Genomic DNA, 17108 nt, shown 5'->3' on the forward strand with positions numbered 1-17108 from the left:
ACTGCCAGTCCCCCAGTGGAGCTGCCAGGAGCTGCTGCAGCGACTGATGCTGGCCAGCCACAGCTGCAGCATTCAACAGCCGCCCGCTCGACGGCCAGACCTCGACTAGGCCGACCCCCAAGGGCATCTGCTGTCACGACATGTGCCCCTCAGGAGCCTGCCCCCAGCCTTGCAGCAGCCAATGGCCTTACTTTGAGGCGGAGCAGCAGGGCGGGCAGGGGCCACCCAAAGATGGCCAAGGCATCGCCCTAGCGGGCCAAATAGTCGAATGTGTGGCCATTTCTGTTTGTTTCTTGAGGCCGAGAATTGGATGTTTGTTTTTTGAAGGCCGATGATGTGATGTTTGTTTTTGACGAAGGCCGAGAATGACGGCCATTTTAGTTGCCCTATTTTGTTAATCCTCTCCAGGTTGTGGGAGCGAGTAATGTGTTTGAGTGTTTTTTGGGGGTTTCGTCTGTTTTTGGTTTTCATGTGGGAAGGGCCCAGAGTTTGTACAATAAACCATTTTATTTATTCACATTGTCCATGTTTGATCTTTGAAGTGTTTGTTGCCTTAACCGGCTGAGGGCTTGCGGAGCGGCTGCAATCATGTTCTATCATTGGCACAAGCCATTCCCTGACAGGGGGCCTAGAAGTGACGTTCAATAAGCCGCCGACGGGCGGCCCTTGGACCTTGTGCCTCCCTCCTGGGCTGGTACTCCTCGTCCTCGTCGTCCTCATGCTCCTCCTGCTCCTCCTCCTGAGGTGGTGGTCCAACGTGAGGTGGCAGTGCCTGAGTCCTGCGGATAGCCAGGTTGTGCAGCATGCAGCAAATGACGACGAATTGGGAGACTCGATCCTGCGAATACTGGAGGGCTCCCCTGGAGCGATCGAGACAGCGGAACCGTTGCTTGAGCACGCCGATTGTTTGTTCTATGAGGTTCCTCGTCGCTTGATGGCTCTCGTTGTATGCCTCTTCAGCAGGGGTCGTGGGCGCGCGGAGCGGGGTCATGAGCCAGGTACACAAAGGATAGCCTTTGTCCCCGATAAGCCATTCTCTTGGGGGAGGCTGTGCCTGGAACATGTCAGCCACAGTTGTCTGTCGCAGGATAAAGGCATCGTGGCTGCTGCCTGGAAAGCGGGCATTGACAGCTAGGATGCGCTGCCTGTGGTCACACACCAGCTGTACATTGAGGGAATGGTAGCCCTTCCGGTTGCGGTAATCCTCGGCATGCTCAAGAGGTGGCCGCAAAGCCACATGCGTGCAGTCAATGGCGCCCTGCACCATGGGGAAGCCCGCTATTCTTGCAAACCCCACTGCACGCTGCTGCTGCTTGTCCAGGGTCATGGGGAAGGAGATGAATTGATGTCTCCTTCTGAAAAGGGCTTCGGTCACCTGGCGGATGCAGCAATGCATGGCGAACTGGGAGAGGTTAGCGATGTCCCCAGTAGTGGATTGGAAGGAGCCGGTGGCATAGAAGTTGAGAGCCACCGTCACCTTCACTGCCACCGACAGAGACGTCCTGCGCATCAGCTGTGGCTGCAGATCTCTCTGAAGCAGCCGGCAGATGTCTGCAACCACCTCCCTTCGGAATCGCAGCCTCCTAACACACATCGCGGCAGACATGGTCAGATAGGAGGTCTGCTGGTGGTATACCCTGCGTGGGTAAGGCCTCAGTTGGCGACGCCTGTTGCCCCCTCTGCGTCTAGCCAGGGCTGCCACTCTCTCACGGCGTCTGTAAGCCCTTCTGGCATAAGGCTGAAATTCAGCGTTGCCACCCAATGCAGCCCCCATTATATGCTGGCAAACACTGAGCTCTGAATGAAGGCAAAGATAATTGGTAAGCTCTGGCCTGAGCCAAAAATACCTGTCCAAGTGTTGGTCCAAACCAGTAAACTCTCCTCCTTGGTCTCTGTCCAATAAACCGTTGCACAAGAGTGAATGCTGCAAAATGGCTGGCCTTTATACTGCTGGGTAAGTGCCCTTTAATTTGCGCTCCCCGCGGCCCGGCTGGGCTGTGTACCGTTCCACTTCACAGTCGCTAGGGCCGCCCGGCGCACAATGGGCCGGCGCGAGTGAAGTTCCGGTTCGGGGCGCACAAAAGGCGTTGCACTAGCAAATGACGTCATGATGTGCGTGCGCAGCAGGGCGCGCGCTAAGACTTTGCGCCGGCGCTAAATGTGTACGGAAGTTGGGGCGAGGCGCAGATCGCGCTGCGCCCGGGCACTAAGCGCCTAGCGCTCGAAATCTACTCCTCCTAAGGCGCTAACGGCTGCCGCGCCCAACTGAATTTCTAGGCCACGGTGTTCAGGAAAGATAGAGAAGGAAAGATAAGAGGTGGTGTGGCAGTATTGGTTGAGGAGAATGTTACAGTGCTGGGGAGAGAGGATGTCCTGGAGGGGTCAAGGACAGAATCTATATGGTTAGAGTTAAGAAATAATCGAGGTGCCATTACACTACTAGGTGTATTCTATAGGCCACCAACTAGTGGGAAAAATATGGAGGAGCAAATGTGCAGAGAAATTACAGAGAGATGCAAGAACTATAGAGCAGTGATAAAGGGGGACTTCAACTATCCTAATATAGACTGGGATAGTAATAGTGTAAAGGGCAGAGAGGGGGAAGAATTTGTGATGTGTGTTCAGGAGAACTTTCTTGATCAGTTTCTGGCCCAATGAGGAAGGAGGCATTGATGCATCTGGTTCTGGGGAATCAGGTAGGTTAAGTGGAGCAAGTACGATAGCAAAATACTGCAGATGCTGGAAATCCAAAATAACAACAGAAAATGCTGGAAAAACTCAGCAGGCCAGGCAACATCTGTGGAGAGAAAATAGAGTCAACGTTTCGGGTGAAAACCCTTTGTCAAGACTAAAGAAGCACAGGAAATGAAATAGATTAAGAGGCCAGGTTGGGAGAGAACAAAAGAGAAGAGACATTAAGAGGTATTCAAAATGAGACGAGATGGTGATAGGACTAGTGGAGACAAAAGATGGCTCCAGATTAGGTGTGAAATGCGCTAGCAGAATGGGAGACAGCTGCCATGTGGGAGAGAGAAAAAAAAAGAAAGTGGGGGGGTGGGGAAAAGGCCAAAACAAAGGTGTGGATAAAAAATGTAAATAAAAATGTAATAGGGGCCGAGGTTATGATCTGAAATTGTTGAACTCGATATTGAGTCCAGAAGGCTGTAAAGTGCCTAATTGGAAGATGAGGTGCTGTTCCTCGAGTTTACGGTGAGCTTCCGTGGAACAATGCAAGAGGCCGAGGACGGTGAGGTCTGAGTGGGAATGGGGCGGTAAATTAAAATGACAGGCGACCGGAAGCTCGGGGTCACCCTTACGGACTGAACGGAGGTGTTCCGCAAAGCGGTCACCCAATCTGTGTTGGTCTCCCCAATGTAGAGGAGACCACATCGTGAGCAGCGAATACAGTATACTAGATTGCAAGAAGTACAAGTAAATCGCTGTTTCACCTGGAAGGGGTGTTTGGAGCCCTGGACAGTGGGAAGGGGGGAGGTATAAGGGCAGGTGTTACATCTCCTGCGCTTGCACGGGAAGGTGCCAGGTGAAGGGGAAGGGGTGCGGGGGGTGATAGAGGAGTGGACTAGGGTGTCTCGAAGGGAGCGGTCCCTATGGAATGCTGAAAGAGGAGGGGAGGGGAAGATGCATTTGGTGGTGGGATCACTTTGGAGGTGGCGGAAATGGCGGAGGATAATCCGTTGAATGTGGAGGCTGATGGGGTGAAAGGTGAGGACAAGGGGAACCCTATTGTGGTTCCGGGAGGGAGGGGCAGGGGTGAGGGCCGAAGTGCGGGTGATAGAACGGACACGGTCGAGGGCAGTGTCAACCACGGTGGAGGGGAATCCTCGGTTGAGGAAAAAGGAAGACATGTCGGAAGCACTGGTGTGGAAGGTGGCATGTCGGAGCAGATGCGGCGGAGATGGAGAAACTGGGAGAATGGAATAGAGTCCTTACAGGAGGCAGGGTGGGAGGAAGTGTAGTCCAGGTAGCTGTGGGAGTCAGTGGGCTTGTAGTGAATGTTGGTCAATAACCTATCCCCAGAGATGGAGACGGAGAAGTCGAGGAAGGGAAGGGAAGAGTCAGAGATGGACCATGTGAAGGTGAGGGAAGGGTGGAAATTGGAGGCAAAGTGAATGAAATTGTCTAGTTCAGGGCGAGAGCAGGAAATGGCACCGATACAGTCATCAATGTATCAGAAACAGAGGTAATGGAGGGGACCCGAGTAGGGCTGGAACAAAGAGTGTTCCACATATCCCACGAAAAGGCAGGCATAGCTAGGACCCATGCGAGTACCCATAGCAACACCTTTGATTTGGAGGAAATGAGTGGAGTCAAAGGAGAAGTTGTTCAATGTGAGAACAAGTTCGGCCAGGCGGAGGAGGGTAGTGGTGGATGGAGACTGGTCGGGCCTCTGTTCAAGGAAGAAGCGAAGCGCCTTCAGGCCATCCTGGTGGGGGATGGAGGTGTAGAGGGATTGTACGTCATGGTGAAAAGGAAGCGGTTGGGGCCAGGAAACTGGAAACTTAAAGTGGCGGAGTGCGTCCGAAGATTTCTCCAATTTCTCCAATTTCCACCTTTCCCTCACCTTCACATGGTCCATCTCTGACTCTTCCCTTCCCTTCCTCGACTTCTCCGTCTCCACCTCTGGGGATAGGTTATTGACCAACATTCACTACAAGCCCACTGACTCCCACAGCTACCTGGACTACACTTCCTCCCACCCTGCCTCCTGTAAGGACTCTATTCCATTCTCCCAGTTTCTCCATCTCCGCCGCATCTGCTCCGACGATGCCACCTTCCACACCAGTGCTTTCGACATGTCTTCCTTTTTCCTCAACCAAGGAATCCCCTCTACCGTGGTTGACACGGCCCTTGACCGTGTCCGTTCTATCTCCCGCACTTCTGCCCTCACCCCAGCCCCTCCCTCCCGGAACCACGATAGGGTTCCCCTTGTCCTCACCTTTCACCCCATCAGCCTCCACATTCAACGGATCATCCTCCGCCATTTCCGCCACCTCCAAAGTGATCCCACCACCAAACGCATCTTCCCCTCCCCTCTCCTTTCAGCATTCCGTAGGGACCGCTCCCTCCGAGACACCCTAGTCCACTCCTCTATCACCCCCAGCACCCCTTCCCTTTCGCCTGGCACCTTCCCGTGCAAGCGCAGGAGATGTAACACCTGCCCTTATACCTCCCCCCTTCCCACTGTCCAGGGCTCCAAACACCCCTTCGAGGTGAAACAGCGATTTACTTGTACTTCTTGCAATCTAGTATACTGTATTCGCTGCTCACGATGTGGTCTCCTCTACATTGGGGAGACCAAACGCAGATTGGGTGACCGCTTTGCGGAACACCTCCGTTCAGTCCGTAATGGTGACCCCGAGCTTCCGGTCGCCTGTCATTTTAATTCACTGCCCCATTCTCACTCAGTCCTCGGCCTCTTGCATTGTTCCACGGAAGCTCACCATAAACTCGAGGAACAGCAGCTCATCTTTCGATTAGGCACTTTACAGCCTTTCGGACTCAATATCGAGTTCAACAATTTCAGATCATAACCTTAGCCCCTATTACATTTTTACTTATATTTTTTATCCACACCTTTGTTTTGGCCTTTCCCCACCCCCCCTTCTTTCTTTTTTTCCCCTCTCTCCCACATGGCAGCTGTCTCCCATTCTGCTAGCGCATTTCACACCTAATCTAGAGCCATCTTTTGTCTCCACTAGTCCTATCACCATCTCGTCACGTTTTGAATACCTCTTAATGTCTCTTCTCTTTTGTTCTCTCCCAGCCTGGCCTCTTAATCTATTTCATTTCCTGTGCTTCTTTAGTCTTGACAAAGGGTTTTCACCTGAAATGTTGACTATTTTCTCTCCACGGATGTTGCCTGGCCTGCTGAGTTTTTCCAACATTTTCTGTTGTTATAAGTGGAGCAAGTGTTAGTCGGTGAACATTTAGGGAACAGTGATCATAGTATCATGGGGTTTAGATTAGGTATGGGAAAGGACAGGGAGCAATCTAGAGTAAAAATACTTAATTGGAGGCCAATTTTAGTGGGATAAGAACGGATCTGGCCTGGGTAAATTGGAATCCAAGATTGGCAGGCAAAACTGTATTAAAGAGGAAGTAGTTTGGGTACAGTCAAGGTACATTCCCACTTGGGGGAAAGGTAGGGCAACTAAAGTCAGAGCTCCCTGGATGACGAAAGAGATAGAAAGTAAGATGAAGCAGAAAAATAGCGCGTACGACAGATGTCAGGTCGAGAATACATCTGAGAATCAGGCTAAATATAGAAAGTTCAGAGGAGAAGTGAAAAAGAAAATAAGAAGGGCAAAGAGAGGATATGAGAATAGAATGGCAGCTAACATAAAAGGTAATCCAAAACTCTTCTATAGGCACATAAATAGTAAACGGGTAGCAAGAGGAGGGGTGGGGCCAATTAAGGATCAAAATGGAAACCTGCACATGGAGGCAGAGGGTATGGCTGAGGTGCTAAATGAGCACTTTGCATCTGTCTTCACCATGGAAGAAGATGCTGCCATAGACAGTGAAGGAGGAGGTAGAGAAGATACTGGATTGGATAAAAATTGATAGAGGAGGTACTAGAAGGACTGGCTGTACTTAAAGTAGATAAGTCACCGGATGGGATGCATCCTAGGACGCTGAGGGAAGTGAAGGAAGAAATCACGGAGGTACTGGCCATAATCTTCCAATCCTCCCTAGAAACGGGGGTGGTGCCAGAGGACTGGAGAATTGTACATGTTAAACCCCTGTTCAAAAAAGGGTGTAAAGATAAACCCAGCAACTACAGGCCCGTCAGTTTAACCTTGGTAGTGGGGAAGCTTTTAGAAACAATAATCAAAAATGTGAAGGCCTTAGAAAGGGTGCAGAAAAGATTTACGAGAATGATTCCAGGGATGAGGGACTTTAGTTACGTGGATAGACTGGAGAAGCTGGGGTTGTTCTCCTTAGAACAGAGAAGATTGAGTGGAGATTTGATGGAGGTGTTCAAAATCATGAGGGGTCTGGACAGAGTAGATAGAAACTGTTCCCATTGGCAGAAGGGTCGAGAACCAGAGGACACAGATTTAAGGTGATTGGCAGAAGAACCAAAGGCGACATGAGGAAAAGCTTTTTTACTGAGCGAATGGTTAGGATCTGGAAAGCACTGCCTGAAAGGGTGGTGGAGACAGACTCAATCATGGCTTTCAAAAGGGGATTCGATAAGTACCTGAAGGAAAATAATTTGCAGTGCTACGGGGAAAGGACGGGGGAGTGGGGCTAGCTGAAGAGCTCTTGCAGAGGGCTGGCAGAGGCTCGACGTGCCGAATGGCCTTCTTCCATGCTGTAATCATTCTATGATAACCTGTATGAAAGATGTTATTGAATGAGCAGCACATACACAGTGACAGGTTACATGCTGGGCATATATCTATGTGTCAGAAAGTGACCATGCATCATCCAGGTTGCGTTGCAATGATTCTGGATTAAAACCTTTGGAGCGGTGACTATCTTGAGTCTTTCAATTGTAAATTGCAGCTGGAGTATGCATATATATGGTCAGCAACTGAAGAGCTTTGAAGTTGTGCAAAGACCATAATTAATGGAACAGATTGACAGACCACACTTGTGGCATGCTTACTTGGACCATTCATATGGTAAATGTTAGTTTAGGTAATCTTACCTTGGTAGCTTTCTTAGGATGTGCCATCTTTTTTGCATATGCTCCCAATTTGCATTGAGCCTGGCAGCTACATTCTGCCAGACATGCTGCACTCTTGTTCTCCATGGAGAGTGTCTTGGAGTGGCAAACAGAACAACCCTTCTTGCAAGCAACTCATACAGCAGCCTCTCCACCTCGCCAGCCATCAAGCAATGCTTTCAGATGCTATGCTGCTCCACCACTAGCCCACCGACACAATTTTGTGCCTCAACAGTTCTTTGGCATCCCTTGTTTTGGCAAATAGTTCTTCCCCAAAACAGCTTTTGTTAAGGCTGAAAAATGCATTTATGTTTGCAACCTTGGTGAGCTCCCAGCAGCAGGTTCAATCTGGGAAATCTCGCAAAGTTCCAAAATTCCCCCATTATTCCCAGACCTCACTTCTAACAATATTCTGCAAACCGATATTCTGGAAAGTGCATCCTTGCTGTGACCATTTTTAGTGGGAATCTGTTTACAGTGAAGTCAGCATGCAAGTATAAAGGTGGAGAAATAGTGCCCTCTAGGTGATGGAAAATGCAGTGTTACCAGTTGGTTATCACCACATGGCTCTAAATACCAGGCATACATACCGCTTTAGGCTGAGGAAGAAAACTAGTCAAACCAGTCACTCGTCAAAACAACTTGGAGCTGAAGTTATGCAAGGGGTTCTACTGATCTCCCAGTGTAACTCTGGTGGAACACTTGCAGGGTCTGTTTATGCCATTTCCCTCAGGGTTCTGACAGGAGGCTGGTAGAAACCCTACTGAATTTCAGGGCCCTTGTATATAATTTTGATAATAAGCATAAAAAGATCTTTACCAGGTAAAAGTTTGCTCCTGACTTGTTTGCACTCGTATAGCCTGCAATAAGCAAACCTGATTAGAAACAACTGTCTCGCTCTTTGATTGGGTAGTATCTAAAGAGAGCAACAGGTGTAGCATTGAGCCAAAACGTCCCAGGCTTAATTTTCAGTCTGTACAGTTTGGCACAGCTACAGGAACGCTGCAACGGGTCTCAATATTCCTGGGCAAAGGAGGGGAAAAGAAAAAATAAATCACCTGCTGAAAATTGTGCACGTAACAGGATTGGGCTTAGCTGCAGAAAAATCTGCAAACATTCATTATCTTGGCTCACACACAAAGAATGGCCACTTTGATGAGGTACTGGAGGGCTTTTGCCACCCATGTAACCATACTCCACTTTATATATAAACAAATACATTTCAGAAGGTCTTTGAAAGTTACTTGACTCAACACAGTCTGTCTGCACTTATATGATCTATTGGAAGTTACACTTAACCTTACCCACAAGTGATTCATTGCTAGAACATATATCATCATTTATTTACATGTTTTCCTCTTCTCCTTAAGGGCACCCTGGGCCATTGATCATACTGTGGATGCGAGGATAATCATGATACATACTCTGAGGATGACGTGTGTCACTCTTCCAGGAGTTGTCTAAGGGCAGCCCAAAGCATTGTATCCACAACTTCCTTTTGTGGTGGAGAAATTCCTGGCATCTCCCCCATGTCACAGCTATGGTTGGGGAGCCACTATGTAGAGAACCGTAGGTGCAATTGCCACAGCAATAATTGCTTTACTTAGAAGTCTAATCCTCTGTGGAGGAAAAATCTTTCTAATTTGAAACCTTGCTTGAGGGTGGTTAATTTTATACCTAAGTCATCCAGTTCTGCAATCAGAGTCCAAGTTGAATGACTTGCTTGCATCTAGATTACCCATTTTAAAAATCTGGATCATGTCTCCTCAATTTTCTTTTTTCTAATAGAAGAAAGTTCTGTTGATCATTGTCTCCTCCAATACCATGCCATGAGTCAAGGATCATTACTTTAGCTAACTCTGGAGGAAATCATTTATTCTCCTCATTAGCTTAGCTATCTTGTGAAGAGGCATACCAGTAACCTTAATATGTGGTGTTCCTTATTTTTTGAATTAAGTTTTGTGCTGCACACAATGACAAGATCAGCATTCCATCAGCATTTAAACAATGTCTCGTTTCTTCTTTTCTAAACTAAACAAATAACTTTTGTAATTGAACTATTGTAGTCAGTAATATTTACACTTGTTTCAAGGACTCTAAAGTGTACTGAGGGCAAAACATATTCTACATACATGCACATAAACACACATTCTGAATGCAATTTTTTTCAAACTACCGCATGTTAAAACAGAAAATTACTTGTGTTTACATTTATCATTATCATGTATTTATTTTAAAAAATGAATGGTGCATTCCTTTTCCAAAAAGCTGTATCATGGTGGGAGAGGGGCAGGTAACAGAAAGGGTGTCTGAGCAGATTGCAAAATACTGCGGATGCTGGAAATCCGAAATAACAACATCACTGCTATTGTTTCCAGCGTTTTCGGGTGTCTGAGCAGAGGCTACTTGTTTCCCCATAGGAAATGAGCCATGCACCTCCCAATAGCTGGTTACTGAGCAACATTGGTAGAGAGCTACAAGTAGGTTGTCTGTCTCCCTGTTCTCTTGACCGTGCAATGGTGCACATGATGAGAACTGAAAAAACAAGGTGAGAAACATCCAATATATCTAAAATGATTCAAAGGTGTGCTTTGTTAATGAAAAAGCAGTTACAAACTTCTTTTTTGTTTGGGAAGAGTGAAAAACCAAGCACTATTTTCATCACAATGGCATCAAGTGCAAGAGTTCAAATTTATTTTTATTCAGTTCCTTTCTTAATACATCACTTTGGAATTAACCTAGTTCTTATATTCAGTGTTACTATACTATATGAAGCAACCCTAAAACAATCACTTACCTCCAGGAATTCTTTGGAACACTTTTGTTAATGTATCTCCTGTGATTATGTTGTAGCTTACCATGGCTGAAAATTAAATTTTGCAATTTACAAAATGAATTAATATTCATATAACAACTGCAGTACAGAACAAGATCTATGATGGTATATTTAGAAACTTTAAATAATCAAAAGCAACTTCCCTTTGAATCTCTGTTGAAAATTTTTGTACACTATCCAAATCATAAAAATTCTGTTTTTTTTCTACTTTGTACCTACATGCAAAGTCAAAAGCTTAGGCTAGGGGTGGTCAAGATCAGATGTAATGCTAAATTAAATCTACAGTTTCCCCAAAAACCAAGCTTAGAACCAATTTTTGAAGAGTCGATGGGGCTGATTCAACTGAGTTGGATAATTATCCAGGACATTGGGTTTGGCCAGATGGATTGCTATGTCTTTTCCAGTGCTGTACATTCTTATATTCCTAAGATTCCTATATACGTGTGATGAAGTTATTTCACAAAACTGGTCGTATTTATGATGAAAATGCTAAGTTTTCACCAAAATGATGGTGAAAACTCATGATCACATGTCTATTACAGATGGTGGCAGGAAAGTCTTTGATTTACCAGTGGAATTGTGCTGGATGCTAAGGTCACCAAATGATTTCTGAGAGGGGTTTAGTGAGCGACAATCATTACCGCCAGCTGTTTGAAGACCTGTGGTTTGGTAATTGGTTGGGAGGTAGAAGACAGAGCGTAGGAATAAAGGGAACATTCTATGATTGGCAGAATGTGAGAACTGGCATTCTCCGGGGATCTGTACTGGGGCCTCACCATATATATTAATGACATGGATGAAGGAATAGAGAGGTGTATATTCAAGTTTGCAGATGATACTAAGTTAGGAAGCACAGTAAATTGTATAGATGGGAGCAGGAAGTTACAAAGGGACATAGACAAACTGAGTGAGTGGGCAAAACTCTGGCAGATGAAGTTCAATGTGGAGGAGAGTGAGGTCATCCACTTTGCATCCGAGAAAGATACATTGGAATATTTTCTTAATGGTGAGGGACTGGGGTTGTGGAGGAGCAAAGGGATATAGCTGTAGACAGATCACTAAAAGCTAATGCACAGTTTTTAAAAAGTAATCAGATAGGTTAATGGAATGTTGGCTTTTATCTCAAGGGGGGTTGGAATACAAAACTGAGGAATTTATGCTTCAATTGTACAGAGCCTTAGTTAGACCCCATCTGGAATACTGTGTTCAGTTTTGGGTATTGAACCTCAGGAAAGATATATTGGCCTTGGAGGAGATTCACCAGAATTATACCAGGGTTTAAAGGCTGAAATTGATGGCAGGTTGCAGAAACGTGGTTTGTATTTCCTTGAGTTCAGAAGGTTGAGCAGTGATCTAACTGAGATGTTGAACAGATGTTGAAAATGATAAAGAGATTTGATAGGGTAGATACAGAGAAACTATACCCTCAAGGGGGCATAATCTTAAAATTAGAGCTCGGGCATTGAGGATTGAAATCAGGAAACACTCTTTCACACAAAGGTTAGTGAAAATCTGGAACTGTCTCCCCAAAAGGCTGTGGATGCTGAGCCAAATGAAATTTTCAGGACTGAGATCAATAAGCGGATAAGTGGATTTGAGGTACAAATAAACCATGATCTAACTGAATGTAAAATAGACTCGATGGCCTATTCCTGTTTCTATGAGTCAGGAAAGAGGGGATGAGTCAGCAGAATTATTGATCTGTCTTCAGATTTTATAGTTTGAAAACAATGACAAAGATAAGGCCAGCTAGAAATAGACCTAATTTCTACAGCATTTTCTTTTTATTAAAGCAGTTCTCTTGGTCAGAGTTGGAGTCATCCATCTGAGTGTTCAAATAATTCATATCAGCCTCTTTGTGTCTAATGTTAGAATCATAGAATTCGACAGCGCAATAAAAGGCTATTCAGCCCATTGTGCCTAAGCTGCTTCTCTGAAACATGGCTTAAAGAGCAGGAATGGCAGCTGAACATTCCAGGTTACAGGATTTTCAGACGAGATAGAGAGGGGGACAAAAAGGGAGGGGGATGGCAATATTGGTTAAGGAAACAATTACAGCTGTGAGGAGGGATGATATGTTAGAAGGATCATCAAATGAGGCCATATGTGTTGAACTGAAGAACAAAAAAGGGGCAATCACAATACTGGGAGTGTACTATAGACCTCCAAACAGTCAGGGGGAGATAGAAGAGCAAATATTTAGGCAAATTCCTGAAAAGTGCAAAAATAATAGGGCAGTAAAAGTAGGCGATTACAACTACCCTAATTTTAACTGGGATAGAATTAATGTAAAAGGAATAGAGGGCGCAGAATTCTTAAAATGCATTCAGGGGAACATTTTTAGCCAGTATGTAACAAGCCCAACAAGAGAAGGGGCAGTTCTGGACTTAGATTTAGGGAATGAAGCTGGGCATTTTGGTGGTAGTGATCATAATTCAGTTAGATTTAGCATAGTTATGGAAAAGAACAAAGATAGACCAGGTGTAAAAGTTTTCGATAGGGGAAAGGCCAATTTTACTAAGCTGAGATGTGATTTAGCAAAAGTGGGCTAGAAACAGCTCCTTGAAGGTAAATCAGTATCAGAGCAGTGGGAGCCATTCAAGGAGGAGATTGTGAGGGTTCAGAGCAAATATGTTCCCACAAAGAAAAAGGGTGGGACTCCCAAATCTAGAGACCCCTGGATGTCAAGAAGCATATAGGGTAGGATAAGGAAAAAAAGGGAAGCTTTTGTCAGATACCGAGAGCTCAATATTACAGAAAGCCTAGAGAGTATGGAAAGTGCAGGGGTGAAATTAAAAAGGAAATTAGGAAAGCAAAGAGGGGGCATGAAAAAATATTGGCAAGTAAAATCAAAGAAAACCCAAAGATGTTTTATAAATACATAAAGAGCAAGAGAATAAATAAGGAAAAAGTAGGGCCTATTAGAGACCAAAAAGGTAATCTATGTGTGGAGGCGTAAGATGTGGGTATGGTTCTTAATGAATACTTTGCTTCGGTCTTCACAGAAGAGAGGGACGATGCAGACATTGTTGTTAAAGAGGAGTGTGAAATATTAGATGGGATAAACAGAGACAGAGAGGAAGTATTAAGAGGTTTAGCATCTTTGAAAATAGATAAATCCCCAGGCCCGGATGAAATGTATCCCAGGCTGTTGAGAGAAGCAAGAGAGGAAGTAGCAGAGGCTCGGACCATCCAATCCTCTCTGGCTGCAGGGGTGGTGCCAGAGGACTGGAGGACTGCTAACGTTGTGCCATTGTTTAAAAAGGGAGAAAGGGATAGACTGAATAATTACAGGCCAGTCAGCCTAACCTCAGTGGTGGGAAAATTATTGGAAAAAATTCTGAGGGACAGTGTAAATCATCATTTAGAAAGTCACGGATTAATCAAGGACAGTCAGCATGGATTTGTTAAGGGAAGGTTGTGTCTGACTAACTTGATTGAAATTTTGAGCAGGTAATGAGGAGGGTCGATGAGGGTAGTGTATTTGATGTAGTCTACATGGATTTTAGCAAGTCCTTTGACAAGGTCCCACATGGCAGGTTGGCCAAAAAAGTAAAAGCCCTTGGGATCCAAGGGAAAGTGGCAAGTTGGATCCAAAATTGGCTCAGTGGCAGGAAGCAAAGGGTAATGCTCGACGTGTGTTTGTGACTGCAAACCTGTTTCCTGTGGGGTTTCACAGGGCTCAGTACTAGGTCCCCTGCTTTTTGTGGTTCATATCAATGATTTAGACTTCAATGTAGAGGGGCATGATTAAGAAGTTTGCAGATGATACAAAAATTGTCCATGTGGTTGATAGTGAGGAAGGTAGCGGTAGACTGCAGGAAGATATCAATGGACTGGTCAGATGGGCAGAAAAGTGGCAAATGGAATTCAATCCGGAGAAGTGTAAGGTAATGCATTTGGGGAGGGCTAACAAGGCAAGGGAATATACAATAAATGGCAGGCTACTGAGAAATGTAGAGGAACAGAGGGACCTTGGAGTGCATGTCCACTGATCCCGGAGGGCAGCAGTACAGGTAGATAAGGTGGTTAAGAAGGCATATGGGATACTTTCCTTTATTAGCCGAGGCATCGAATATAAGAGCAGAGAGGTTATGCTTCAACTGTATAAGACACTAGTTAGGCCACAGCTAGAGTACGGCGTACAGTTCTGGTCACTGCATTACAGGAAAGATGTGATCGCACTACAGAGGGTACAGCGGAGATTTACAAGGATGTTGCCAGGACTGGAGAATTTTAGCTATAAGGAATGATTGGATAGGCTGGGGTTGTTTTCTTTGGAACAGAGAAGGTTGAGGGGAGACATAATTGAGTTGTATAAAATTATGAGGGGCCTAGATTGAATGGATAGGAAGGACCTATTTCCCCTAGCAGAGAGGTCAATAACCAGGGGGCTTAGATTTAAAGTAATTAGTAGAAGGATTAGAGGGGAGTTGGGGAGTAATTTTTTCACCCAGAGGGTGGTGGGGGTCTGGAACGCATTGCCTGAAAAGGTTGATAGATGCAGAAACCCTCATCACATTTAAAAAGTACTTGGATATGCACTTGAAGTGCTGTAACTTACAAGGCTACGGACCAAGAGCTGGAAAGTGGGATTAGGCTGAATGGCTCTTTTCAACTGGCACAGACACAACGGGCCGAATGGCCTCCTTCTGTGCCGTAAATTTCTATGATTTTATGATCCACTGAGTCCCCATACCCCTGCACCTTTCCCATACACTTTTGAGTTTTTCTTTTTTGAATATTTATCTACTTCCCTTTTAAAAGCTTCCAGTATTGCTTCTGGTACAGCATTACATGCCCTAACAACCTTCGGCATAAAAATAATTCTCCTAACTGCACCCTCCATTCTTTTGTTAAGAAAGAAAGACTTGCATTTATATAGCGCGTTTCACAACCACCAGACGTGTTGATGATCTTAAATTTATATGCTCGTTACTTTCCCTGTGAAAATATTTTTTCCTGATTTACTTTCTCAAAACCTCACAGAATTTTGAACATCTGGATTTGAACTCCTCCAGATCTTCTTGGTTGTCATTAAAAGGTACTTTGATTTATAGCTTTTTTGTTAGAGAATATTACAAGTTATGCTATAATAAAATTGTATATTTCTTTAATTTATTTAACAGTCAGCACTTGAATGTTTCAGGAAATATATACAGTTGTTATCTTTACAGGCTTTGAAAGAAATTCAGCGGTTAAACAATGTAGAAATTAAATTCTTACCAATGAAAGGATACAGAAACTGCAGGAATGAAAGAATCACATAACCTATAATACCAAAAGCTTTGTTCACCAGAGACTGATAAGTGCTTGTTCCAGACAGGTGCCCTCCTTTAATCAACAGTATAATAGAATAATCTATGAACAGAATAGAACATTTATAATCTATTTAGAATATTTGTAATATTAAACTTGAACAGTTAACTTTAAAAATATACTCAAAGTATGAATGATAATACAATGGTTAAAAATATAATTCATGGAGTGGATTACCTGTTACATATGCGACCATAAAAAGGAGCAGTATTCCGAAAGGGAAACCAGCTTGTTTCATTGAGTAAGGTAGTCCTGACAACATATAAAAATTGTAGTGAATTAATTCTGCAATAGTAAATGGATGCATCTAAGAAGTGTTTTTGATTTTAAAAATTACTGATGTTTCAGTCTATATTTAAAAAAACAATCTCACTTTTAACATTAATGTTACAAATAGCAGATAGAGTGCAGACCACAATTTATCTCCAGTGAATAATCCATTCTTCTACTCTACAATCCATTTTCGCTTGCTAATCACCCACTATAGCTCTTTTCTAAAAATTTGAAATGAGCATATTCAACTGTAGTATCATTAGCCTGTATGACTACTAAATTAATTTACATTCATGTTATCCTACTAAAAGATATCATTATGCAGTCCAGTACTTAAAAGTTCAACATTTTAAAATCTTTCTTTCAGTGCAGTACTTCATGTTTAAACATTGGGAGAAATGAGCATCATGCTAGAAATTGGATTGTAACATGTTGATAGTGTAATCTACATTATTCATGAGTTAACCAATTTACAAAGAGACTATTTCAATACTCGTCTAACATGTCCTTAACTGTAATATATCAAAGACAATAAAGATGTTGTTGTAGAATCTATGGCGGGGGGGGGGGGGGCACGGGGGGGGGGATACTTTTGTGGTCAAAGTATTACCTAACTTTATTGTGAAAAATTTTTACTTCCAAAAATCTTGATTGATCCTTTCTTAAAAATAATTGTATGGCTGTGCTAATGCTTCAGCTGGTTAACGCAGTGAGTAGCTGAGTCATGTTGACCTAGAAGGCTCCAGCCTTTGACCCTCTCCCCCGCCGACCCGCAGCAACCACCCCAGTCTGTACTGAGTTGTCTCTCAGCTGGGTCTGCAGTTGGGGCAATCAGTCTCAGTACCCTCAGGTTAGAGAGGGTAAAATTGATTCCCGATTGCTATCTTGTACTATTTCATGCTGGAAGCTTGAGGGGTGCAATTTCACCTTCACTGCCTGATTTCAATGGAATGAAAATCAGGCGGGTTCTATTAAGCACGTGCA

At 44.5% G+C, this 17108-nt stretch overlaps 1 protein-coding gene across 5 annotated transcripts in view; it reads right to left on the bottom strand.

Annotated features, from left to right (window-relative positions):
• Window positions 1-17108, bottom strand: part of slc38a11 (solute carrier family 38 member 11) — a 175573-nt gene that overhangs the window by 121282 nt on the left and 37183 nt on the right. For 3 of the 5 annotated variants that reach the window (XM_085986438.1, XM_085986437.1, XM_085986440.1), the window contains 3 exons: window positions 16029-16103; window positions 15759-15893; window positions 10494-10559 (listed from right to left, as the gene is read on the bottom strand). In XM_085986438.1, the coding sequence (XP_085842564.1) occupies window positions 10494-10559; window positions 15759-15893; window positions 16029-16103 (276 nt within the window). The remainder of the gene's footprint in view (window positions 1-10493; window positions 10560-15758; window positions 15894-16028; window positions 16104-17108) is intronic. The other 2 variants (XM_085986439.1, XM_085986441.1) reach the window with 1 other exon arrangement.

The sequence above is a fragment of the Somniosus microcephalus genome, chromosome 4 (assembly GCF_052327205.1).
Source record: "Somniosus microcephalus isolate GS21.2 chromosome 4, FLI_Smic_1.0, whole genome shotgun sequence".
Lineage (NCBI taxonomy): Eukaryota > Metazoa > Chordata > Chondrichthyes > Squaliformes > Somniosidae > Somniosus > Somniosus microcephalus.